Source organism: Petromyzon marinus, chromosome 15 (genome assembly GCF_048934315.1).
Source record: "Petromyzon marinus isolate PM22_M1 ecotype Great Lakes invasive population chromosome 15, UKy_Petmar_22M1.pri1.0, whole genome shotgun sequence".
Taxonomy (NCBI): domain Eukaryota; kingdom Metazoa; phylum Chordata; class Hyperoartia; order Petromyzontiformes; family Petromyzontidae; genus Petromyzon; species Petromyzon marinus.
The window spans coordinates 91,985-119,037 of record NC_133681.1 but is presented as its reverse complement, the minus strand read 5'-3'; the positions used below and the strand labels follow the sequence as shown (position 1 = coordinate 119,037).

Here is a 27,053-nt window from a genome sequence, read left to right as displayed (position 1 = left end):
AGAGCCGAATGGCTCACAGGGCTACACCAAAATAAATAAACTGAAAAAAACCCTGAAATTTACATGTATTTTGTAGAATGAAGTTGTTTAAGTTGCACCACCAGAGTTGTATCCGCTTTGTCCAGTGGTGAAGCGAACATGGCTCCGTCCAGCGGTGGAGGGAACAACCTCCTCGACAGGAATTAAATTTGACGTTGGCCTAAACGGGGCCTGAGTTCTGTGTGACTGGGCTGTGGTACTCTGTGCTGTGCGCACTGCGCAGCGCGTGTGTCGGTAGAGGCGCTGTTTCGCTAGTGGGGAGCGGTGGCGCCATGGTTAGTGCACTGCACTTCAAACCCGGCCTACCCAAGTTCAATTCCCGCTCACGGCCAACACAGTGACGATTATCTGAATCGGTCCTAGAACTTCGCGAGGTCGGCTCAGCCTTAAGTGAGTACCTGGTGCGATGTGTGAACATCGCCACTAGGGAGACAAAGGCGGATGGGCGTGGTGTTGGCCACCCACCACCTCTTGTGCCGTGTCGGTATTAACAGCACTTCCCCCAAGAGCATGTTCAATGCTATATACTCTGGGTCCTTGCCTCTGCTCTTATTCCGTGTGAGCTGTGCTTATCCTGCTTTGCACGAGCGCAGGAGCTGCTGTGTGCGCTGTGTGTGAGTCGGTGGAGGCGCTGTTTGGCTGTGAGAGCTGCGAGGGGTCGGTGTGTGAGTCGGTGGAGGCGCTGTTTGGCTGCGAGTGCTGTGTGTGCTGTTTGGAGCTCTGTGTTGGATCTGTATCAGTGGAGGCGCTGTCTACCAGAGGGCCGCTCTCGGCGGCTTTGCTCGATGGCGCGGCAGGCCTCCCGTCCCGGGGAAACCCCGGCTCGGCCGGGCCGCCACTGCGGCGGCGCCCGGGGCCGCGCCGGGATCGCGTCCTGAGAGGTGCGGGTGGAGGCGGCGGCGGCGGCGCGGATATGGAGCCTCCGCTTGGGCCCGCGGGGCCGCAACGCCCTCCCGGGGTCCCGGACCTCAGCCATCTCACGGAGGAGGAGCGCAACATCATCATGGCCGTGGTTGCGCGACAGCGAGACGAGGAGGAGAAGGAGCAACAAATGCTGAGGTGAGGGAGGGAGCGACGACAGCCAGAGAGACGCGGCCGCCATGTTCCTGTGCTGCTGCTGCGATGAGAGGAAGGAGGAGGTCGCTGCCGCTGCTGTTGCCGCTACCCCGGCCCCGTGGGCCCCGAGTACCCCCCCCCCCCCCCAAGACGAGGCCGTTCCCCTGCGCTGTGGCAAGAGGGCTCGGGGGCTCGGCTGGGGGCCCCATGGCCGCCGGGACCCTTACAGTGGGTTTACTGCTAGGCGCGTGGCTCTAATTGTGGAATTGTGGTGTATTATTTGTCTCTGTTTTATCAGACCTCGTTGCTCTAGTATTTTGTGCTTTTATTGTTTGCTGTTGTGGCTATTTCGTGCCGTGTTATTTTTCGCTGATGCCCCCCCCCCCCGCGTTGTGTTGATTCGCGCGGCTGCTGAAGCCGCTGGACAGCTCCACGCGCACCACGTGATCGCGGCGCCACTCACACCGGGCTGTGGGCCGTGAGCCACAGCGGCGTCAGAGAGAGGGGGGCACAGAATCAGTCAGGGGGGCTATGGTCAAAAACTGGATTGGGGGGGGGGGAAGATAGAGAGGGACCAGGGTCAGAGGGGGCTGGGGGGGGATTTTTTGGAGGAACTTGAGATGATTTGAGAACTCGGCAACACAGAGCTCATGTGTGACGGAGTATCGGTAATCAGTCACCAGTACAGTAATCAGTACATACCTGGGATTGATTTATACATGTTTGCTGTTGCTGGTTGACCAGGAGGTGGCACACGACTCGCCACAGCCATAGCGAGGGGTATACTGGATGCGGCGTGCAGGTGCGGAATTATGTTACGGGTCGCCTACCCAGAAAAAGTCGGCTCAAATGAACCCCTCGGTAAGAACCACTCATCACCCATTCCTGGCAGTGCTGGGTTTGGAGTCCCACTTGGTGGTGGCTTAGGGCGTACGTAGGTGCAGGAAGAGTGGGTGGAGTGAACATTTCTAGTAGACAGGTTCCACAGAGCAGCACGTTCGGTGCGGTGCATCGCAATTCACAAGCAGTCACATCATGGTCAGCACAGCGATTGTCATCGATAGCTTCACGCCGTTGGCGATTTGTGCACATAGGTTTTGCTGACATTTGTGCGATTGAGGGTGGGGGGAGGGATATGGTGCAGAAGGTATTTACGTCCCCCATGGACACGTAAGTGCGGAAGAACGACGATGGCCCAATTAAGCACCGCCAACATTGCGTACAAATTGAGCATCAACGAGGAGCGTGCATTTCCTCGATGTTGTTACCTTTGCAAAGACAGTGAAGTTTATATCAAAAGGGCAGCAGTTCTTCGATCACTATCCCCGGTCACTGTCCCCGTGAGGTGCCCCCCGTGCCCAGGTGCCCGTGCCCAGGTGCGCGTGTGCAGCTCAGCCACCGGGTGGCGCTCGAAACCGCTCAGTGCCGCCTCTCCCGCGCGGTGTTAGGAGCATGGAGCGGGCGCTTCTTATCGCACTCTGTCGCGCCTCGTCACTTATCACTCTCTCATCGTCACTGTCCTCGTCGGGTTAACTCTGTGGGTGCTTTGCGCGGATCTGAACGCGAGTTTGTGTGAAGCGCTGACCGCCCCCATGGTAATTGGAGCCGCGTGAGATTGCTCTCCTCGAGTCCTGTCGATGCTGTTCCGGCCACGGGCACAGTAAGCTCCCTCGAACATCAGGGGTCGCGCAGCCTGGCTTCGAGTACAAGGCTCCAGTGAAAAACACTGCCGCCGCCAACCACCAATAGCTTGGGGGGCGCGGGGCTCAAGCTGGTCATGGGAGGGTGCTGTGGCGAGTGCAACGGTTGGCGCCGGAGGCAGACGCTGACACAGCAGGGCCGGGCTCTGTGTGGTGAGTGGCGCTCACCCCCTCCGCCCCCCACTGCACTTCCCCTCTTCACTCCCCACATCACTCCCCCACCCTCCACCGCCCCTTCACTTACCTTCCCCCCCTCCTCCACCACTTCACTTCCCACTTACAGTGAGGGAAAAAAGTATTTGATCCCCTGCTGATGTTGTACGTTTGCCCACTGACAAAGAAATGATCAGTCTTTAATTTTAATGGTAGGTTTATTTGAACAGTGAGAGACAGAATAACAACAAAAAATCCGGAAAAACACATGTCAAAAATGTTATAAATTGATTTGCATTTTAATTAGGGAAACAAGTATTTGACCCCCTCTCAATCAGAAAGATTTCTGGCTCCCAGGTGTCTTTTATACAGGTAACGAGCTGAGATTAGGAGCACACTCTTAAAGGAAGTGCTCCTAATCTCAGCTTGTTACCTGTATAAAAGACACCTGTCCACAGAAGCAATCAATCACTCAGATTCCAAACTCCCCACCATGGCCAAGACCAAAGAGCTCTCCAAGGATGTCAGGGACAAGATTGTAGACCTACAAAAGGCTAGAATGGGCTACAAGACCATTGACAAGCAGCTTGGTGAGAAGGTGACAACAGTTGGTGGGATTATTCGGCCTGGGGCTCCATGCAAGATCTCACCTCGTGGAGTTGCAATGATCATGAGAACGGTGAGGAATCAGCCCAGAACTACACCGGAGGATCTTGTCAATGATCTCAAGGCAGCTGGGACCATAGTCACCAAGAAAACAATTGGTAACACACTACGCTTTGAAGGACTGAAATCCTGCAGTGCCCGCAAGGTCCCCCTGCTCAAGAAAGCACATATACATGCCCGTCTGAAGTTTGCCAATGAACATCTGAATGATTCAGAGGACAACTGGGTGAAAGTGTTGTGGTCAGATGAGACCAAAATGGAGCTCTTTGGCATCAACTCAACTCGCCGTGTTTGGAGGAGGAGGAATGCTGCCTATGACCCCAAGAACACCATCAAACATGGAGGTGGAAACATTATGCTTTGGGGGTGTTTTTCTGCTAAGGGGACAGGACAACTTCACCGCATCAAAGGGACGATGGACGGGGCCATGTACCGTCAAATCTTGGGTGAGAACCTCCTTCCTTCAGCCAGGGCATTGAAAATGGGTCGTGGATGGGTATTCCAGCATGACAATGACCCAAAAACACACGGCCAAGGCAACAAAGGAGTGGCTCAAGAAGAAGCACATTAAGGTCCTGGAGTGGCCTAGCCAGTCTCTCCAGACCTTAATCCCATAGAAAATCTGTGGAGGGAGCTGAAGGTTCGAGTTGCCAAACGTCAGCCTCGAAACCTTAATGACTTGGAGAAGATCTGCAAAGAGGAGTGGGACAAAATCCCTCCTGAGATGTGTGCAAACCTGGTGGCCAACTACAAGAAACGTCTGACCTCTGTGATTGCCAACAAGGGTTTTGCCACCAAGTACTAAGTCATGTTTTGCAGAGGGGTCAAATACTTATTTCCCTCATTAAAATGCAAATACATTTATAACATTTTTGACATGCGTTTTTCTGGATTTTGTTGTTGTTATTCTGTCTCTCACTGTTCAAATAAAGCTACCATTAAAATTATAGACTGATCATTTCTTTGTCAGTGGGCAAACGTACAAAATCAGCAGGGGACCAAATACTTTTTTCCCTCACTGTAACTCCCTCCTCCACTCCCCTTCACTATGTATTTTAACTTATTTCGCACCGTACGTTACCCCCCCCCACATCACTCACCCCTGAACCCCCCCCCCCCCCCTTCACTCCCCTACTCGAGTTTGATTCCCGCTCACGGCGAACACCAGTGACGATTATATGAATCGGTCCTGGATCTTCCCTAGGTAGACTCAGCCCCAAATGAGTACCTGGCGCGATGTGTAAACATCGCCACTGGGGAGACCAATGCGGCCTGGCTTGGTGCTGGTCACCCACCCTCTCGTGTGCCGTGCTGGCCTTCATAGGTGTTCACTCACAGCACTTGTACCGAAAGTCTATTAAGGATATATGGGGGATCTTTGTCGTTTTGTCTGTATTTGTGTTAAAGCTGGAGCGGGATCAAACGATTAAATGAAGCGAGATGGTGCTGTGATCAAGCATTGATGTTTTTGGGTTCACGTTTCACGATCATTTTTATGATTATTCGGTTTTAATCTCACGGCGTACAGTCTGTAAGGTAACCCTCACACGCGCCACTTCGTGATGAACTCGGGCGTGGGCATGGAATGTCACCACCCGTGTTCAAGCCACGAGCACCAAAACGATTCAAAGTCCAATTCGGTTCTCGAGTTCTTTAACCAAATTTTTTGCCGTGAGAGCCAATAGTGGGCTAATGCATTTTCGCCATCATTGACGATACTTATCCATCACGGCAACAGTCAATACTAGATAAATGCATTCCCTTGCATCTCCTTGTAATGCAATCGGTTACTGAGCAATCGAAAGATTGTTGCGACTCCACTTTGGCTGTAACGAGAGGTAGGCACAGCCTCGGTGTTTTCCGTTCGAGTTCAGTGTCTCACGCTGCACTGCTGCTGCTTTATGCCGCTGCAGTTGGTCCCGAGTCCGTGCCATCTCGCCAGTGCCGCGTTGGGTGAGGGCATCACTCATCTGCAATGTTTACTGCATTTAGTAAAATGTTTCACTGGGAGAATCTCGTGAGATGGAAAAAGGGCATCCAAGTGATACGTTCTTCGAAGACGCTGGTGGAACCATCAACCGCATTAAAACATCAACAGGCTGATGCGCATATCTCATTTATCATTGGAAAATTAAAGACAATAAAGAGTACGATTGTGGTCATGAAACCCAAACTGTGGACCATATAGTAAACCACTGTAATATGTGCTTCTTCAACGGAGAAGGAGGAACAGCAATACGACACGAATTCTCTCTCCGCTGAAGCCCTCTCATCGTGGGCAGCATATCTCGACATTGGCACGTATGCATTTATGCTGAACTTCTTTCACACGGTATGTAGACAATCGTGTTAATCGGAGGTGCGGGGGAAGGTTAACAAGCTAAACACAAAAGGCATTTAAAATAAATGAGTTATCAATCCAAATTTAAAAGTGCATACCTTCAGTGGCTTCCTAATATCGGAAAGAAGACCATTCCAGACGGCCGCAGAAGCGCAATAATAGAACAGTGACACACACCGAGCAAACACATAATTACGTGATTACAGACATTTTAAAATCTTCACCTCTTACATTCCTACTTTGTAACATAATTGCACTGTCTCAAGAAAATGAGCAGTAGGAGCAACAGTGGGAGAAGAATTATTGCGCGATGAGGCGGGATTCAAACTTCCTTCTCGTGTCTCATCCTCACAACGACGTGGGAGTGACAGGTGATGTGGTTTGTTCTGGATATCAGAATGAAGATGCTTTGGGTTACATTTTGGATTGTTTTCGTATTTTCAAATTGTATTCATATTATCACAATTTAATAATTGTAATTTTCCGTTACATTATTATCATGAATTGTAATCATCTGTGCTAGGTTAGGTGCACTTTTAGCCACCTGAGCTGCAGAAGGCTTCTCAACAGGTTTTAGTTCATAGTTTCATGTATTTGGTATAGCCCTGTGAGCCATTCGGCTCTTGAATCGGGTGCAACCGCAACAAAAAAACAAAAACACGAACAAGAAAACATCTTAAAGTGACTTTGTGCATGTGCAAACAGAAAATCCAGGAAAAAACATCAAAATATTCCTGAAATAGCACCGTACACCAACGCTGTGTGCAAGAATCCCAGTGGGATGCAAGTCAAACAACAACAATAACAAGAAAACAGATTAAGGCCATCAGTCTAACTCCGTACTACAATAAACAAAAACATGGCCAAACCAAAAAACTTTTATAAATCACCAAAATAAAGCCATAAATGCAATGTAACAGTGATCATAGGAACTGTGACCGATTTTTTAACAATAAACTACATAAATAACATGTAACACCAAACTCTAGAGCCACAGCTGGCTGCATGAGTCACTCCACAAACAGCAGGAGCATCAGTCGGAGGATCACATTTTTCAATGCACCTTTAAGATCAGCACACTAAATCAAAATACAGATAATACTTTGCAGCGGTCATCCGGAGCGAAACATTTTATTTTATTTTCGGCCACTGAATAGCAGTGGCAGCTAGGGGTGTACAACTCCTTTAGAGCAGTTTTGAGTGAAAATCTCATAGGTAGTGATTCAAGTTGCAGTTTATTGGCAATAGCATTCCAGACCCTGGGGGCATCAATAGCAAAGGCCCTTCCTCCAGTTTTTGTACGGCAATAAGGAATGTGAAGCTGGTAGATGAGCGAAGACCTGAGGTCAAATTTGTTCTTTGAAACAGAGAGGAGATCCAGCAGGTAGTCTGCGGATTTTTTTGTAAGTACATCGTGAATAAATAAGATCTGGTGTACAAGCCGTCGAACATTAAGAGATGTTAAGTTTGACCCAATGTAGAGATCACAGTGGTGAGTCCTATATGGGCAGTTCAATGCAAATCTTAAGGCCGAGTGATAGATGGAATCAAGCTTCTTCAGTACAGTACTTGGGGCTGATTTATACAGGATATCACAGTAATCAAGTAGAGGCAGTATGGTCGCTTTTATCAATTCCAAACGGAATATAGGGGAGAAGCAGTGCTTGTGTCGATACAGAAAACCAATTTTTATTTTTGCCTTTTTACCAATATAATCAATGTGATCTTCAAAATTCAGTTTTGAATCCAGGATGACCCCAAGATACTTATAGAACTTGACTTGCTCTATTTGATCATTATTTAAGGAATGTAATTTGGGAAAAAATAACTTCCTGCTTTAGTCCCGGTGAGAAGCATAGCACCTTGGTTTTGGAGGTATTTAGGACTAGTTTAAGAGCAACTAGCTGATGTAGTTTGTTGAAATCACCCTGGAGCTTAGCAATCACGTCATCCGGAGAGTGGCCAGCAGTAATCGGTATCATGTCATCTGCAAAAAGATTTACCCTGGAATGATCCAGGTCAGTGCCCAAGTCATTGACATAAAGAGAGAACAAGAGGGGGCCGAGGTTGGAACCCTGTGGAACCCCATTTGTTATCTTAACACTGTTTGACCTCCAACCATCTGTGAATACAGCTTGGGTGCGAGAAAAGAGGTAATTTTTTAACCATTTTACTGTGTTTTTGGAAAAACCGAGGCAACTTAGATTACCAAGCAGGGTGTTGTGGTCTACTGTATCAAAAGCTTTGGACATTTTGATTTTAAGCTTTCGTGACTGCAGTAATTAATATTCTTAGCTCTTTCGGTAAAGTCACGTTGAAGGGAAACAATAAAATAATAAAAAATATATAAAACAATCAAAATTCTCATGACGTTTCGACCATAAGACAAACGGTCGTCATCAGGTGTGTCGGTTGGTGTCAGGTACAGGAACCTTGGTGAATAAGGAAACTACATAAAAACTGACAAGCAGGTCGTCTGGGGACAGGGAAATACCCTTGATTGTCGATACCAGGACACCATCGCAATCATTGAAGACTTGGTTCATCAAGGACTAAACACTGAGGTACCCCCCCTGGTGAGGCACTGTTTAACCAATACATACTTCACTTGGAATGGAACTTTCTACAAACAAACTGAGGGCACCCCAATGGGCTCCCCCCTATCTCCGGTTATAGCTAACATTTTCATGGAGAAATTTGAGACTGACGCCATCCAGACTGCCACTCTGCGCCCAACCTTATGGAAGAGGTACGTGGATGACACTTTTGTCATCTGGCCACATGGCCGGCCTGCTCTAGACCAATTCTTCGACCACATCAATTCCATACACCCAGCCATCAGATTGACCATGGAAGTCGAAAAAGATGGCAAGCTACCATTTTTGGATGTCCTAATAAAAAAGAGACCTGATGGTTCAATGAGCCACTCTGTCTACAGGAAAGCTACCCATACGGATGCTTATCTGAAACCGGATTCCCACCACCATCCATCACAGAAGAATTATCTCATCAAGACTCTGTACCATAGAGCCCAATGCATATCCGACCAGGAACACATAGGCAGTGAACTCAAGCACGTACACCAAGCTCTTAAGGCTAATGGTTACTCCGACTATACAATCCGCAAAGCTATCAATCAAACCATGAGGAAGGACCCTCTTGAGGAGCCTTTCAAAACCATAACTTTACCCTACATTGCGGGGATCACAAAAAAGATCTCCAAAATCTTGAATAAACACAAGATCCAGGTCCGTTTCAACGCATTACATAAAATCAGTGATCTGGTTCCGTCTGTAAAAGATGTGATTCCGGACATACAGTACCCTGGTGTCTACAAACTAAGTTGCCTCTGTGGTAGTAGTTACATTGGAGAAACCAAACGCCATGTCTCAGACCGCATTCGTGAACACAGAGCAGACCTTAAACACGGTAGGACCAACACCTCGGCCGTGGCAGATCATTGTTATAATTCAGTAGGCTCATATGACATTGACTTTTCCAAGACAGAGGTTCTTTGTAAGCCATCTGGCTACCATGAGAGATTCGTTCATGAGGCTATCCACATATACAAGCACAGAGACAATTTCAACCGAGAATATGGATTCTAGCTTAGCAATCATTGGAAAGATTTGATTAACCATTTCAGGTCTTAATTGATTGTTCACGCTTACAGTGGCTTTCAGACAGCATACATTAATTTCTCGTCTCCCCCCTCCTCTTTTCAGAACTGCCAAATCGCTGCGCGTGGCGCTGACGTTTTTATAAATAAGTAAAGACACCGTTTAAAAATAAATAAATTAATGCAACCCACACACCTGATGACGACCGTTTCTGTTATGGTCGAAGCGTCGTGAGAATTTTCATTGTTTTATATATATTTTATTATTTTATTGTTTCCCTTCAACGTGACTTTACCGAAAGAGCTAAGAATATAAGCTTTGGACAGGTCAAGAAAAAGACAGGCACAGTACTGCTTATGATCAAGGCTACTGTAAATTTGATTCAGATAATCTAATGCAGCAGATGTGGTGCTGTATTTTTTTCGGAACCCAGATTGTTTTAGATGTAGTAGATTGTTGGTGGACAGGAAACTGCTCATTTGGTAGTTCAATAATTTTTCAAAAATGTTCATCAATGGGGACAAAATTGAGATAGGTCGGTAGTTATTGGGATCATCTTTAGGGCCCCCTTTGTGAAGTGGACGGACATAGGAATGTTTCCATTCTAGAGGAACTGATGCTTCTTTGATAGACAGGTTGAAAATATGGGCTATAGGTTTGTATATTAGGTGACCAACAGTTAGTAGAGCAAAGACGGGAAGACTAGCTGCTCCGGTAGAGGAGGACCCTTTGAGGTAGGACAGCTGTTTCAGAACATTACTTTCGTAGATTGGCTGGAAACTAAATTCCTTTAATGTTTGGACAGGGGTGTAGGGATTTGCATGAGCAGGGGTGACTCCCAATACATTATCAAAAAGATTACCAGCTTCAGAAAAATGAAGGTTAAAATTGTCAACTATTTTTTTGGGATCTGAAAAATAGTCCCCATTTCGGGTTAGCTCAAAGGGCAGATTGTCTGTTTTGGATGCATTTTCGATGCATTTGATTGTTTTCCAAAAAATTATGGCATTTCCATGTGATTCCAGGAGAGTGGAGGAAAAGTAGGCATTTTTTGCATGCCGTATTTTTTTTACGCATCTATTCCTTAAAATCCTGTACTCTAGCCAGTCATTTACCAAATTACTTTTCTGAGCACATGCCCAAGCCTTGTCCCTAGTTTTCATGAGCTTTGTAATCAAAGGATCATACTATGGTGGGCGGTTGCCTTTAGTTTTAAATCTAACCAACGGAGCATGTTTGTTAAGAATTTGGAGAAACGTGTACCTGAAAGTCTCCCAAGCCGTAGTCAGGTTGGGGATATCACAGACCTTGTCAATATCCGAGTGAAGCACATCATTAGTAAATGCCTGAGTGCTGAAGTGCCTCAAAGAGTGCTTCTCAACAATTTTAGGGGGGGCTTTGGGTCTGGCTGATGATCTCACCCCAAAAATGAAGGAGTGATCACTAAGGTTATTTCCCAGAACACCAGTCAGTGCGAAATTGTGAGGGGCATTTGTCAATAGGACGTCAAGCAGTTGACTGTCCCGGATTTTTTAGGTTGGGTTTTGTGGGGACATTTATTAATTGAAACAGGTTAAATTCATCTGTAATATTTGTGGCCACAGCTGGTGGGTTTAGCCAATTCCAATTTAGATCACCCACTAAAACTATTTCACCTTTTGGGAGGCTCTCAAAAAGCTCTCTCAGTGTAGATGCAGCTTCAACATCCTTCCCACTAGGCGGTCTATAGCAGCACACTACCAATATCTGTTGATTATTTGGGAGAGTTATTCTGAGAGCTAAACCTTCAAAGCAACATTTTTTTAAACAAGGAGTGAGCTGGTGAACATGCAATAGTATTACGAACATAGATGGCAATTCCACCTCCTTTAGATCCTCGGTCAAGCCGAAAAAGGTTGTAGTTGTCAATCGTAATCTGCAAGTCATTGACAGCAAGAGTGAGAAATGTCACAGGGCAAGCCGAGTGGGTAAGGATTGACGAACGAAGATGACCTGAAGATGCACCACCTGCCCTCCACACTGTGCCATCTTGCTGCGTTTTAGCCACCTAGCGCTCTGCTTGTTGGTGTTGGAGGGCAACTGCCTCCTCCTACTGCCCGGTAGCGTCCTTCACTTGCCTTCTCCAAAAAGGCCAATCTTGACACCGCTGGTACCAATTGTCCCCAAATCCTCCTGTGTCACAACAGCCCATCTTCTCTCAAGCTCGCTCCAGGCAGTGTATGCTGTACTGTCCAGGCACACAGATTTGTTTGGTCGTGGTCGCGCAGTGATTCTCACACCTCGCTTTGCACCAAGCTACCTGAGGTTGGATCCTGTCAAGGTGAACATCGGTATTGAGTGATGTTTGAACCGGTCCTATCGGCCCCCGCCCCACCCCCCTGCCCCCCAACTAACCCACACTGACATGTGTGAGATACAGTTACATATGCCCCATGACTGATATGGCCTTCACTCAAGCAGTGGATTGACCATGGTTTATGATGATATCGACGATGCGTGAGGCACGTTGAGTTGCGGATTGGCGACGAGCGGCTGGGTGAGAATACAGGGGACTTGTGCTGCGTGCTGAGCCACGTGGGCATGTAAGCCACGTGGGCATGGAAGCCACGTTCCATATTCGCGCGTCTGCCCCGTGGCCGACACGTGTCCGTGCAGCCTGCGGCGCTTTGATGACCGGCGCGCGCATTGGGCTCAACATGGGACCCCCTGCAGCCCCACCAATACACACACCGCAATCGGGCATAGGTGGTGATGGAAGGTGAGAGGAGCATGAGGCAGAGGAGGTGATGGTTGCTGAGAGATACTGGCAGGCGATAATAGATGGTGAGGGATGGTGATGGTGTGGGCATGTGAAAGAAGGTGTGAGTTGGCGAGAGGTAGTGAGGGTGGTGAGAGGCACGGAGGCTCTACTGGGGTGAGTTAGCAGCTCTCTGATTTGACCACGTGACGTCTGCGCGGGTGTAAACAAATCTGGGTAAATAATTGATAGAGTTGGACACCATGAATGTTTTAGGAGCCCGGTAGTTGCTGGTGAATCAAAAATAGCTCTGATACTGTTACAGGTGTTTAAAACACGGTGACAACGGCCGGGAGGGGAAATTTATTGTGTTCAGCCGTCTCATCGGTGAAGAGTAAAGAGCACTGCCACCATTGTGAACCATCATCGCAGCAGTAGTGTCCGAATCGCCTGTCGGCGCGAGGGAGACAGGGCAGTGGTCGCATTCCCTCCTCCCCCGACGTGCGTCCATGCGTGCGTCTCCGTATTTCCTGCACGACACAACCTGCAGGGCACCGAGTGAGGCAGACCACGCGTTCACCGGGTAAGGCAAGTGAGACGCGCTCACCGGGCGAAGCAAGTGAGACGCGCTTACCACTGGGTGAGGCAGGAGGCATCAGTGTTGTGGCGTCTGTGGACTGCAACTTGCGGCCGGGTGTTTTGTGTGGGGCTCGTACCGTATCGGCTCTTCGCAGTGTCAGTGCGAGGTTGTGGTGCAGTTCTTCATCAGAACGGAACTGTATCTATGTTGAACTTCTTTCACACCGTACATGAAATTGAGTGAAGTGGTAGTAATAATAATGATGTGAGTAGCCGCATGCGTGTGTGTTACGAGCTAGGTGGCCCACCCACTTGCCCACTCACCCATCCACTCACCTATGTAATTCACTCACTGAACCCACTCACCCAATCCACTCACCCAATTTACTCATCGACCCATCCATTCACCCACTAACCGATCCAACTACTCACCCATTCACCCACTCACCCACCCACTCATCCACTCACCCGTCAACTCACCTACTAACTCAATCCATTCACCCAATTTATTCACTCACCCACTCATTCACCCATTCACTCACCCACTCACCCAACCCACTTACTGATCCACCCACCCACTCATTCACCCACTCACCCACCAACTTACCCATCTACTCACAAACTCACTTACCATCCACTCACCCACATGCGTATTTGGGGCAGTTTGAAGTTACATGCTGCATATTGTGAAGTTTGTGGCGTAGTTGCGCACAAGATAGAAAACAATCTTTCTTATTTTCCACTTGTGTTGTAGGCATCCCCATTTCCGTGATTTGTGCAGATCCGGTGAAGCGCCGCTTAAAGTTTGCGTGAAGACGCGGAATGACATTGACAGGGAGGGCATTGGCCTTGTTCCTTCGCAGAGCTGTGGCTGGCATTGCTGCAGCCATTTGCCCGCGTGTCTGTGCAATGCATTGTTGATGCTCCACAGATCGGGGATTGGAACACTGTTGACAGGCATAGTTGAGCCTGGTGGATGGCGCCCGTAAACCTCGGCCGGGATGCGTTTATGTTGAACTTCTTTCGCACCGTACGTAGTCAATGGTGACGTGTGGGGCGAGCAGCAGACATGGCAATGGATGGAAGGGGCAGAGCGGTGGGGTCAGGTGGCTGCACCGTGCAGGACTTATAGGATTGTTCAGATTCTACCTGAACAGTCCAAGAATTGGAATATTGTGTCAGGTGGCAGGAATTGATTTGCACTGGCAGACGCTGGCAGAACGGAGAACTTCAGTGGCCACAGGCCCACGTGGGAGTGGCCCGACGGAACGGGTCGCGCTATTCATGCATTTGGACCCATGGTAGATTACTGCGACCTCGCATAGCTTCCAAGGAGCCCCCTGGAACCAGTGACAGTACTTGCCACTCTCTTGGGAGATCCGGGGAGACAAAGACGGTCTTTAGCCATAGGGCAATCCCTGCCTGCATCACCAAGGTGATACCCAATGGTGCAGTTCTACAGGAACAGAAGGCACATCTGAGTGCAAAATGCAGCTATGGGCTGCAGCGATTGAGAATCCAGGGCCAGAAGACTGAAAGTGGTCAATAAAAGGGCCCAGCCCACTCCTGGAGGCAGATGAGCCAGGAAGACTCTCTGACTTGGAATTTGACGACTGGGAGGAGGCTTCTGAGCCCCAGATAGCCCAGGCAGAGGGGAGCCTGGGAATAGCCCAGGGGAGACTGCTGTCCGAGGACCTTGAGAGGGCCATCCTGCATCTGGGAAATACAATGTTGAGCTGCATCCTCCTCTTCTATTCCGAGTTATCTTTGGTCAGATGGCAGCCGCGGTGGAGATAATACAATTTATAACACACGCAATGTTACGGATCTTAGATGCAATTCTTAGGCGCGCAGCCGAACTCAGAGTGAGATGGCGTCGCGCGGTTCCAGGGAGACTCGGTGGTTAAATGTCGAGCTGAAGAGATGTGCCTTTAGATGGTTTTTGATTGAAGAAAATTATTGATCGTTACAGAAGTGAATAGGGGATGGCGTTCCAGATGACGGGGATTGTAACGGAGAATGACGAGAAGCAATGACAGTCCTTGTCCTGGGAGTTTCCAGGAGGTTCTGGGATGCACTGCGAAGGTTTCTACGATTAATTTAAGTGTGTAAGGCATTAGCAGAGAACTTTGGTATGATGGGTAGCCGCATTTTAGGGCGCTAGTAGCAGAGGCAAGTGATCTTGAAGGTAATTCTGATCAAAACCAGCATCCCATGAAGGGCACAAAGGATGGACAGGGAGTCAGGGCGAGGGTTGCGGGGGCCGTGGACAACTCGAGCCATGTGGTTTTCTAGGCGTTGCAGATTATTTTGGTTGTTTAGAGTGGACCGGACGAGGACTGAGTTACAATAGTTGACCCATGACACAACGATGCTGCAGGCGAGAGTGTTTGCGATTTTGGAGGTGATGAATGGACGTAGATGGCGGAGGGTCCTGAGATGGTAGTTGCAGGACTTGAGGGTGTCGAAGAAGAGAGTGGGATCCAGAGTGACGCCGAGACATGTGAGGTGGTCTGAGAAGGGAACAAAGGAATCAGAGATAGAGATTCCCGAGGGGAGTGGGAGTGAAACCAGTCTTTGGCGAGTGACAATTAAGATGGCCTCGGATTTGGTAGGGTTTAGAGAGAGGTCGTGATCTTGAAACCAGTGCTGTATTGTGGTCGAGCAAGTGGAAAGACGGTCGATACCTTAGTTGCTGTGAGATTTAATAGAGGTAATGAGAAGAGTGTCGTCAGCATAGGAGTGGCGGCGGATCAGTTCAGTTCAGTTTATTTTGGTATAGCCCTGTGAGCCATCCGGCTCTTGAATCGGGTGCAACCACAACAAACAAAAAAACAAAAACACGAACAAGAAAAACATCTTAAAGTGACTATGTGACTGTGCAAACAGAAAATTCATGAAAAAAAACAGCAAAAAAACTGTCGATCAGTCGGCCAATGGGAAAGTAATATATGGAATACAGCAGGGGGCCCAGGACTGAGCCCTGAGGTACTCCGCATGTTAACGGAATTGCGTTGGAAGAAGTAGCTCCCACTTTGATGGGTAAACACCTGCCGGGCAGAAATGAAGAAATCCAGTTTAGTGCAGTCCCGCTGATCCCGACGTCAGACTGTAGGTGATTGATTAGGCGTTTGTGGTTCACTGTGTCGAAGGGTGAGCAAATGTCAACGCTGACGAATAAAGCTATGGTTTTATGGGCCTAGTTGAACTTCAATGTGCTCCAGTGGTGCCTGCTGGATGGGTGAGTTCTTGCGGGAGGGGGCAGCCCACGTCAACGCTCTTCCTTATCGTGATCGGCCAGGAAGGACTTGAAGTGGTGGCTCACCTCACCGTGGTTGCATGGGGCCCACCCTTTAGGCTTCTTCGAGGAGCACCTGGTTTCAGAGACGGGCTTCAGTCTGCTGGTCTGGGTAGCGTCTTGCATAAGAATGGCTCTGCAGGCAGAGAAAAGGTGGAGCATCAACTTCCTGGAGCTAAGGGTGATGCGATTACACTGGCGCCACTTTTAAAGATCGTGGCAGGCAAGGATCTCGTGACCAGATGCCACAAACGTGGCTGCAGCAGCAATAATCAGCGAACAGGATCACCCAGGCTGGACAAGCTGAGTCATCTGCTGGTGTCATGGCCAGAGGAGAACCAGGTTTGCTTGCAGGCCAAGCATCAGTCGGTAGTGGACAGTCAGATGACTGATTGGCTCAGCAGCCAGACACGTGGGAGTGGGTCGAAGTCTATGACCAAGGCGCCCTCAGGCAACGAATCCCAATAGTCGGACCAGTTTGCCTCTGAGGAGAATGCTAAGATGATCCGGTGCGCATCTAGGTTTTGGCACCGGGAAGCCATTGCGACGGATGCAATGTCCTGCCAGTGGGTGGGACAGTTGGGGGTACAGTATGTAATTCCGCCTTCCCCCGTCATTCCAAAGGTGTTGGAAAAGGTCAGCAGGAGAAAGAGCAGAAGTGGTCCTGATCGCCATGAATTGGCCCAGGGTGTCATGGTACTCTAACCTCCTGACCCCTGATTTTAGGAGAAGCCTGGCAGCTCCTGCAGAGAGCAGACCTGCTTCTCCAAAGGTGAGTGTGATGGCAAGGCCTCCTGGCACTGAACTTGATGGCCTGGCGATTGAGAAGACCTATTTTAACCGCTGGGGTCTAGATGTAGGTGTTCAGGATATCCTACTAAAGTCAAGCAGGGCCCCGACATGGAGAGTGTGAAACTCACATTGGAGGTTCTTCTGGGTTTGGTGTGAGAAGGATCTCAATCCGGTGGTCTGCCTCGTGGAATGTGTGGTGAGGTTATTAACAGAGGCATTCTAGAGGAGTTTTTCCCTGGCAGTCCTGAAGGTCAGGGCATTGGCCATTTCGCCTTTCATAATGAGGCCAGGGGAACCCCGGTTGAGAGTGACGTGATCATTTCCAAGCTGTTTCGGGCCATGAAGCAGGAGAGGTCATTGGTGCGGCTTGGGGTTGTTCCCTGGAAGCTGCATTTCATGTTGAATATACTGTGGTCCTCCTTTAAAAGCCCTCACTGCTTGTACGGAGAGGTTCTTAATTCTGAATATGGTGTTTCTGGTGGCAATAACGTTAGCCAGAAGGGTGAGCAAGCCGTATGCTGTACTGGCAGGACCCCTTCCACGGTGTTGGTAAAGTAACGAGCAGTGCTGAGGATGTCGCTTTTTTTGTTCATAAGCTTCCCCAGAATACCGTGTCAATTGAGAGGTAAGTCTTCCAGCATTATGCTCACCGCAATCAGGTCTTGACCCGAGTTCAGATGGTACAGAACGGACCCCGTGCAGGCTCTCTCTTTACATGACTCGCTCCAAGGAGTAGAGGAGGTCAGAGCAGCTCTTCATTCTCTATGAAAAGATTCCGACCATGAATACTGGACTTAACGTAAGCATAAAGCCCTGATTTGTGGCTCATAAAGGGGGGGATGTTATTGTCTACTTCTTTTGTGTGCGTGTATGTGCGTGTGTTTGCGTGCGTGCATGCATGTACGCGTGCGTGCATACCCGGTGTGGTGGCATGCTCTGCGCTCGCCATCACTCCGGCCGTCATCGCTGTGTCTCCATGCAGGAAGCTGCACCACCAGTTTGCGGCCTACAAGGAGTACAAGGACGAGATCAAGAAGCTTGGCGGGGAATCCTATCGGGAGGGAGAAGCTCGCGGAGCCGCAGCGGCGACTGTGGACGGATCAGAGGGGGCCCCTGCGAAGGGGGGGGGCCCTGGCGACGGAGAGGAGGCGGAGACCCGGCGTGAGACTCCCACCTGCGGGATTTGCCACAAAACCAAGTTTGCCGACGGATGCGGCCACTGCTGCTCGTACTGCCAGACGCTGTTCTGCGCACGGTGCGGGGGCCGTGTGGCGCTGCGCTCCAGCAAGGTGAGAGGGTGGCATGGGGAGAGGGCTCCGGGTTCAACCCGGCTCACACACCGTCCCGGCGATTGTGGTGCACAGATGCCGAGTTCGTGTGGTTTAATTTCTATCGTTCATTTCACCCTCATCTCAACATCAGCTCACCTTTAGCTCACCACTCTCATCCTTATCTCACCCAGATATCACTAACTCTGACCCATTCTGTCTTGTCCCAGAAATGCTCCTTCACATCTCCCATGGACCTTCCCCCATGGCTGTCTGTCACTTCCATGTTATGACACCACCTTCTCTCTATAGGCCATGTTGGTGCTGTGTACAGTGGCTCTTCTTGGGCCTGCCTCTGTACACACAAATCAATTGCATACACACCTGTGTCGTTGTGTATCGGTCTGTAGCGTCTCAAGTTTATCATAAATATTGATTTATGCGATCTAACCCCAAAAAAATCCTGTATTATGGATGATGAACTTGAGACGCTACAGACCAATGCACACACTGCGATACACGTGTATGCAATTAATTTAGATCGCGTCAATAAACATTGATGCGGTCTAACCCAAAAAAAGCCTGTATTATGGATGATATTGGTCGTGAAAGCCTCAGTTTTAAACTTAAGTTTATTGTTGTTTAACGAGATGAGAACTCAGGAAGCCTGGATGAGTCTCATTTACACTAGTGATCTAGGTCACCACATTAGCAAAAGCATTTACATTAAGACAAAATACAGCAATTAAGTCAATAGAAATCAACTAAATAGAAAGGGTATCAGACACTGAGTATAGAGGGGTTGGGATTGGGAATCCCCAGGCTGCTGTTTACCCATTGCTGCATCTGACGTGTGTCCCTGGATCTTTTGTGTTTCTTGCTGTTCCTTATTTCTCTCCTGGCCTGCCCGGACGCCCTGCACCGCAGGAGGACAAAGTGGTTAGCTTCTTTCCTTGCCTTTCCTGCCCCCATGCACAGCGCTGACACGCACGCACGGATGGGCTGTGACACACTGTGACACGCACCAACACGCTGTGACATGCGCTGTGACACACTGTGACACACACGAACACGCTATGACATGCGCTGTGACACACGTGAATGCACTATGACACGCTGTGACACGTGGACACGTCACACACGCCCCGATTGGTCGCCTTATGTCTCCTGTCTCACTTTGACATGCACAGATAAATGCAAGATTGCTGCGACGTCTGTTTGTGACAGCTGCCTAAACTAAGTCACCACCTTACACCTCACCACCTTACACCTCACCACCTTACACCTCACCACCGCACACCTCACTACCGCACACCTCACCACCGCATACCTCACCACCTGACACCTCACCACCTTACACCTCACCATCTTACACCTCACCATCGTACACACATCTGATGGAAACCCGTCCCCACGCTTGTGGCAAGCTTCTCTGTGCGTCCGAGTGCGCTTGCTGCATGAGAGACGGCTCTGGGCTGATGATGTTCGCAACACGTCTTGCTGCCAAGGGGCCTAGTGTGACACTGTGTGTGTCTCTGCTAATGTCACTATGTGTGTAAGTCGTGTATACCAGTGTCACTGTGTGTGTATTAAGTCGTGTGTACCAGTGTCACTGTGGGTGTGTAATAAGTCATGTGCACCATTGTGACTGTGTGTGCGTGTGTGTAAGTCATGTGTACCGGTGTCACTGTGTGTACCTAAGTCGTGTGCACCGATGGTTGTTGCGCTGGGGAGTGGACGATGAGATTAGCGTCACATTAGGATAAATCCGCTTTGAGCCGGAGCTGTGGAGGGGGAGAGCAGCGTGGCCCCAAGCGCAGCCTGTGCACAGCTAGGCAGTGCGACCCACTCCGCACCACGCTCACTCCTCTCCAGCAGGTGAGCAGGCACGTGTGGGAAGGTGAGCCACGGAGAGAGGCCTCAAAGCATCGGGGGTGGGGGGGGGGCACGAGTCAGGATGAGAGAATGTGAGGGGGGGGGGGAAGGTGAGGGGCTATGGGAACGGTGATGGTCTGATAGGGGGGTGAGAGGGCTGTGAAGGACGTTGAAGTTTTGTTAGAGGATACATTCACGGGCTACATGTGCCTCGCGATCATCGCCCTCGTGACTGGGGGACGGTGGTCTCTGGCGTAGCTCTGACTGAGACCGTTTGCAGCGGATGATGCTGGGGACGTGGTGGCAAGGACGAGCATCGCACGACATACAGGGTAGGGTTTAGGCAGTGCCATCTTTGTCTCAGTGCAAGTTCATCTCTTTGAGATGTGTTTGTGCTTCAAGGGCTTCTCCTTTCTATCGCAGTTCCCACGACAGAAGCCAGGCGATGATGAATTCACTCCCTCCCTTGCTTGCAGTTGGTACAGCCCAGAGCGTGTGGTTAACTCCGTGCCTGGTGTGACCTAGATCGAAGCACGCTGTGCCATGTAAGTCTTTAATCTGGCTTCATGAAGGACAAACCATTCTTTCCGCGGGCACCACGCAGGCCGTGAGCGGCGCTGCTGCAGCCTCGGCACGCGCCGCGTTAGCGAGGTACCGCGTGGCTCCTCTATGCGCGCGTCGGAGAGCCGCGGGGCTCTACCGCGAGAACCCACGGCTGCATCGCGATTTAACGGCTATGGTGATGCGTGCTGGTCGCGTGGTGTGAGCGTCCACCGAGCGAAGGATCTGCGTGCATGGCGTGCGCACGCCTGCGTCAAACAGCTGCCTGCAGTCACAAGTTCGCATTTGGCACGAGGGTCAGGGCGTGAACTTGGTGCTAATTCCGTGGTTGTGTCCGGCAGTAACGTGCGGTGCTCTGTTCTGCCGTAGACAAACGTGCAATGCGATCCACTATGGACGTATGTAGCACCCACGCGTAACCGCATCGTATCTCTCGGTGCTGCGCAGAAATAGCATTATTTTTCTGCTTCACCATTTGCTTAGTCTCTAAAGTTTACGGCTCTTTGGTTCTTTCGGTCAAGTCACGTGTGTCTCCGTGTCTGTGTTTTGTCTCTCAAATTTAGTTCTACCTGATGACGACTGCTTGTGTTGTAATCGAAACATCGTATTCTATTGAATTTATTTTCTTTCTACATGACTTTACCGAAAGAACCAAAGAGTAATTCCTGCAGTCACCAAAGCTTCAAATCAAGAGTTACTGTCACGTTGAGTGTGCTGCTGTATCTTGTGCGGCGCTGCGAGATCGCTGATGAGAGGCGCTCTGTGAGAAGTCATTTTTTTTGCGTGTGAAGACAGCCACTCGAGGTGCTGCCAGCATGGGTGGCACACTGCTCATATCGCGACGTTCAGGTCGGCCGGTGCTGTTGTCTCGGAAGGCCGTGACGGGCAGAATAGTAAACACCCGGGCCACTCAATGGGGCCCATCTCTTGTCCCCGTGTGGCTACCAGCGGCCCTCTGGTCACGGGTCGGCATGCTCTACCGTGGCGGCCAGAGACCTCCCTCCAGAGCGATGCCCTCGCGATTGCGCGGCGGGATTCAAAGATGGAATGCTTTGATCTCCGCTGCCTCAAGGAGCCACGGACACTCTTGCTTGGCGCCTCTGCCGTATCGAGGTTGTTTAGGGCTAAGCTCCTTTGCGGGCCTCTGGGTGATTTTAAATGGCAACGCCATGATCCTCGGGTCGCTCGGGGTGACGGTGCGCAATTGGTTGGCTGCTGGGTCGTGGAGTCTGACCCCATGGCTTCCCGATGAGGTTGCTTAAGAGAGCCCTGTTTCATCTGTATGGGGATTGAGTGTTATCCCCCTCACAAGTGTGGGATTTCTCCGGGTTCTCCGGTTTCCATCCAACATTTAGCAATATCAAATGTCCAAATGTAGGACCGCAGAGCTTGGAAATTATTGGCACCGGTTCTGGCTACTTACCCACTTTGCTGTGGTTTCCCACACCTCCCTCTGAGAGTGAATGGAAACTGTGTGTTGCAAAGTTTAAATAATGCATCTGTGGAAGTGTGGTGCGAGGGAGGCCACACGGTCGCCGGCTCAGTGTGACTGCAGACCATCGTAACAGTAAACAAGTACAGTTGGGTACACTTGGTATCCGAGACGTTCTTATAGCACAGGGCCATCATAAAGGCACTGCTGTGCTTCGCAGACGCAGTTGGCAATACACCTGTGGTAATAACCAGGGCAGCCCACCAAATTTGAACCACAAACCTCTGCCTGCAACAAGCAGCGAGCATGTTAACTCCGGGCTACGTCACCGCTCCGAATCCAAAGTTTCTGTGGGGTGCGCAATTACAGTATGTGGCACATGTGTGGATTTCTGCCGAGCGCTGCGCGCTGATTGGTTGTGAGTTGATATGCGGCAGCGGGAATATTGCAGCAGTTGGGGATTAGGGTAATGCTCTTACCGTGCTCCATCGCGAGGGGAGCCGGGCTGGCCGAGCCATTATTGCGTGCTGCACGCTGACAGTAAAAAGGGTTAGGGCCGGTGAATGGGAGAGTGTTAGGGTTAGGGCCATGCATGGAAGAGGGTTAGGGTCAGTGAATGGGAGAGGGTTAGGGTCAGTGAATGGGATAGGGTTAGGGTTATGGCCTTAGTTCTGCCGGCGTTGGTTACACAGCTGTTCTACCTATGCTCCTCATTCTGTCCCTCTCTGCTGTGTACGTGTGTGTTTACGTTTCTACGTTTGGGTGTGCCCTTGCATCTGGGTAACCTGGGCGTGTATGCGTGCGTGCGTGCGTGCGAAACCTGGGCGTAGGTGATCTGGGTTTGCAACCTTTGCCGCAAGCAGCAGGAGCTCCTCACCAAATCAGGCGCCTGGTTCTTTGGGCCGGTGGCCGGCCCCAGCGAAGGGCTGGGTGTGGAAGAGCAGAGCGACCCTGGGGCGGCGCTCGGACGTGAGCGCAAGGTCCGGGGTGGCCGCGGCGGAAATCACGAGGCGGACGGAGGGGAAACTGCCTCACGGGGTAGGCGGAGCCGCGACGGGAAGACGCAGCTGGCGCCGCCCGGACAGGCACGGGGGAACGGCAGGAAGGGATGTCGCTCCCCGCCCCGCAGCACCACGGACAGCGGCTTCACCCAGCCAGAGCTACCGGCCGTCCATGGGTGGGCGACCCAGCGTGGTTGCGCACCTCGCGCACCCCACCCGCTTCATGTCAGCCCCTACGATGGACGGGCAGTTGAGCGGTTGGCCATTGCCCATGATTAGCACGAGATTCACCGGTCAGGGTGATGAAAAACGTAATTTATCAGTGGCTCGGTGTCGCGGTGCTCCTCCTGATCCTGATATCGCTCTTTGTGTTCCCGTGTTCCCCCCTTGCTCATGTTTCTGGCTGCGCGGCGACGCCGGCGGAGCAGCTCGCTGGTCATGAATAACCACAGGTGAGTTTGGCCGCACGGCCGGTCTCCCACTACGCTCGTCGCATCACCCCCCACGCTGGCCCAGCACGTCCATGACCCCACGTGCGTGCGTAACAGGAGTCGAGGCCTGGCCGTCCCATCGGAGTGCCCAGAGGGGGTCACTGGCCGGCGGCCTCCCGGAGCGATGGGACGTGGAATGGATGGCTGCCTGCGGACGGGAGGGGGCGACAGGCCTCCCAATGCCACCGAGCCACGGCTGCCATACCGCTATGCCAGCGAGGCAGCGTGCGGGCCGCTCCGAGGTGGCCGCACCGATGATGCCGAGATGCAGGCCCGTTACCGCAGCGACCCCAATCTGGCACGCTACCCGGTGAAGCCGCAACCATACGAGCGGCAGATGCGCATCCATGCAGAGGCCTCTCGTGCTCGGCATGAGCGGCGGCACAGCGACGTGGCGCTGCCGGTGACTGAGGCGGACGAGACGGCGTACCCAGGGCCTGTCACCAGCCGCGCCGACCGCCCACGGCACCGGCGGGCCCTCGTGCCGCCCGCCGAACCCGGGGTACCGGACGCCCCCCGCCTATCCCGGGGCATCCGGCGCGGCCCCGTGTCCCCGGGCTGGTGCCCGGACGCCCGCGGGCACGGTGCCCACGGACCCTACCGACGCCGGGATGTTACGGACGGCACTGCGGTGGCGTGGAATGACTCACTGGGCTCGGATCAGTTGGATGGCCTGCGGTGCATGCAGCAGCAGCAGCAGCAGCAGAAAGTACTCAAGGTGAAGAAATCTCGGCACCGCTCTACCAGCAGTACCGAAGAGTCGACGCCAGAGTACAGCAGCTGCCCCGACGAGGAGGAGGGCGAGAGTGAGGGCGCCGGCGACATGGGTAGGTGCCAGGTGTGGCGGCGATGTGGGCTCCGCTGTGAGGCCGGGCGGGGCGCTGCGATCGCCGGAGAAGCAGAACCCGCCACGCTGAGTGGTCATGCCGCCCTCCGCCCTTGTCTCCCCCCAGCGGCCGGAGACCGGGACCCATACAAGCGCGACGTGGCTCGCACGTACCCAAGTGGAGACCCCTCCCTCCTGGCGACGGTGAGGCCACCTTACCCCTGACCTTCGACAGTGGAGCGGCGAGCGGGGCCGCGGGACGGCTCTGCTCGCCCGAGGGTTCCCTCCCCCCACGAACTCCTCCCTCCTCTTCAGGGCACTCGGCCTGCCGCCTCTCTTTGCTTTGAAGACTTTCCTCAAAACTTCCATTTCATCCCCTCTAATTGCTTCCTTTCTGTCCTTCTCTTGAGCAAGCGAGCCAGTGGGTGGGTGAGTCAGTGAGTGAGGGGGTGAGTGAGTGAGGGGGGTGAGTGAGTCACTGAGTGAGTGTGTTCTGTCTCTCTTACCCATTCTCACTCCTTCCCGTTGCCTCTGTGCTCCGGGATCTTACGCTGCTCACCCAAGCCGTTTTTATTCACACCGCACTTAAGTTGTGGCCGTGATGACATCCCCGCATGAGCACAAGTCCCTGTGCCCACAGCCCGTCACGTGGCAGCCGTCGCGCGAGGGCGACCGCCTCATCGGGCGCATCGTGCTCAACAAGCGCCTTAAGGATGGCTCCGTGCCTCGCGACTCTGGCGCCGTGCTGGGCCTCAAGGTACAGGGGCGAGTAGTGTGGGGGCGAAGGTGCTGTGAGAACACCTTCGCTCTTGTGCAGAAGACGTGTTTGGAGCTTACTGGAGGCGTGGGTGGCTGTGAGAGCAGTGTGGCTCATGGAGGTGTAGGTATGCTTGAGGTGTGGCTGTAAGTGAGAGGCTCATTATAGAGGTTGCTGTGCAGGTGGTGGGAGGGAAGATGACGGAGCCGGGGAAGCTGTGTGCGTTCATCACCAAGGTGAAACGTGGCAGTCTCGCAGACATCATGGGGAGGCTGCAGGCAGGTGAGTGAATTTCCCTTTGTGCGTATGTATGTCTGTTGAACTTCTTGCGCAATGTACATAGCCAACCGTGCTAATTGAAGGCTACGAGTGTGTGCGAGACTGTCATCTCCGGTATAGACTTTAACGTCTTGCCACCATGGGCGCCACGGTGCCGAGATGTTAACTACCCCGTCTGGTATACGGGAGGTCGTGGATTCGATCCCGACCTTGATGCCCGTATATTCTCTCCCCGTGGTTACGTGGATTCTTCTCCGGGTCCTTTTCCCCTCCACATTTAGAATCAACATCACGCGTTTAGAATCTTTGGGTGCTATAAATTTCCACATTGATTAGCCACTTCGTTGAGGTCACTTCTGAAAAAGAGATATATAGCTGAGTGGGCCTTACCTGGTAAGATAAAAATCATTCTGTCTATGCTGGTATGTGCAATCCAGAGGTTGAACACGAAATTTAACACTTCTGAAATTCGTGGTCCGCCAGGAAGTGTCTAACTGTGTTGTTGGCCTGACTGGCTGTGCTTCACATAATGTTTTTCAGGTTTGTTGAATTATCGTCTCTCATCTTTTTGTTGTATTTACCTCCATGATTTGTTCTTGACACCTGATGAAGATCGCTTGTGTTGTGATCGAAACGTCGTGATTGTTTTGTTTTAATATAAATTTATTGTATTTCTACATACGTGACTTTACCGAAAAAAACAATGAATAAGATAAAAATCGTTTAGTTTATTCATAATAAAGGTTTTGGGTTAGATCGCGTTATTTATAAATGTGTCGTAACCCTCCACCACCCGACACGGCCAATCAGCAAAAAAAGTGTCACGTTGACAAAAGACAAATAGTTCACTACTTTAGCCCACCAGTGTGTTGAAGAGTGAATCCACAACATTTACAGTTTGAGTACGACGTTTCGCTGGTAATTGCATCCAGCATCATCGGGCAATTCGCCAGAATGGTAAAGCTCTCACTTGCTCCCGGTCTTAAATAGAGCAGCAGGGTGACGTCATCATTTAACTCATTCAGATGCAGTGATTTGAGGCGGAGGGGGGGGTATTGTAATTATATAATCGATTGGTAATTAGTCAATGGTTATGATTAGTAATGAGTTGTAGATTAGTAATTAGTTGTAATGTGTGTTATTGTGATTCTATGCTACGTTAGTAATCCGTTAATTAGTATGTGTTTCCCCTATAAGGAATTGTAAAGTAGTGAACTATTTGTTTTTTGTCCACGTGACACTTTTTTTTGCTGATTGGCCGTGTCGGGTGGTGGAGGGTTGCGACACATTTATAAATAACGCGATCTAACCTAAATACCTTTATTATGAATAATATTGGTCGCGAAAGCCTACGTATTAAACTGAGTTTTAGTTTAGTTTAGACTGTCTGGGGCAAGTGCTGTTAGCTTGCATAATACTAAGAGGTGGATGCCCAACACTTCACCCGGCTTCCTTTGACTCCCCAGTGGTGATGTTTACACCGCACCAGGTATTCCTTAAAGGCTGAATCGACCTAAGGAAGGCTCAGAATTGGTTCATACAATTTCACTGTTATTGGGAATGAACGGGAATCGAACTTGAG

General features: G+C 50.9%; 1 protein-coding gene across 14 annotated transcripts in view; it reads left to right on the top strand.

Moving 5' to 3' along the window:
• The first annotated feature begins 271 nt into the window (after window positions 1-271).
• Window positions 272-27,053, top strand: part of LOC116942524 (regulating synaptic membrane exocytosis protein 2-like) — a 55,718-nt gene continuing 28,936 nt past the window's right edge. For 4 of the 14 annotated variants that reach the window (XM_032954527.2, XM_076067150.1, XM_032954528.2 and 1 more), the window contains exons 1-9: window positions 279-1,098; window positions 17,964-18,270; window positions 19,177-19,188; window positions 22,948-23,294; window positions 23,547-23,570; window positions 23,667-24,436; window positions 24,563-24,639; window positions 25,076-25,192; window positions 25,375-25,474. In XM_032954527.2, coding sequence (XP_032810418.2) covers window positions 953-1,098; window positions 17,964-18,270; window positions 19,177-19,188; window positions 22,948-23,294; window positions 23,547-23,570; window positions 23,667-24,436; window positions 24,563-24,639; window positions 25,076-25,192; window positions 25,375-25,474 — 1,900 coding nt within the window. In that variant the 5' untranslated portion in view covers window positions 279-952. Of the gene's footprint in view, window positions 1,099-17,963; window positions 18,271-19,176; window positions 19,189-20,021; window positions 20,128-20,701; window positions 20,776-22,947; window positions 23,295-23,546; window positions 23,571-23,666; window positions 24,437-24,562; window positions 24,640-25,075; window positions 25,193-25,374; window positions 25,475-27,053 lie in introns of those variants that run through there. The other 10 variants (XM_032954522.2, XM_032954519.2, XM_032954525.2 and 7 more) reach the window with 9 other exon arrangements.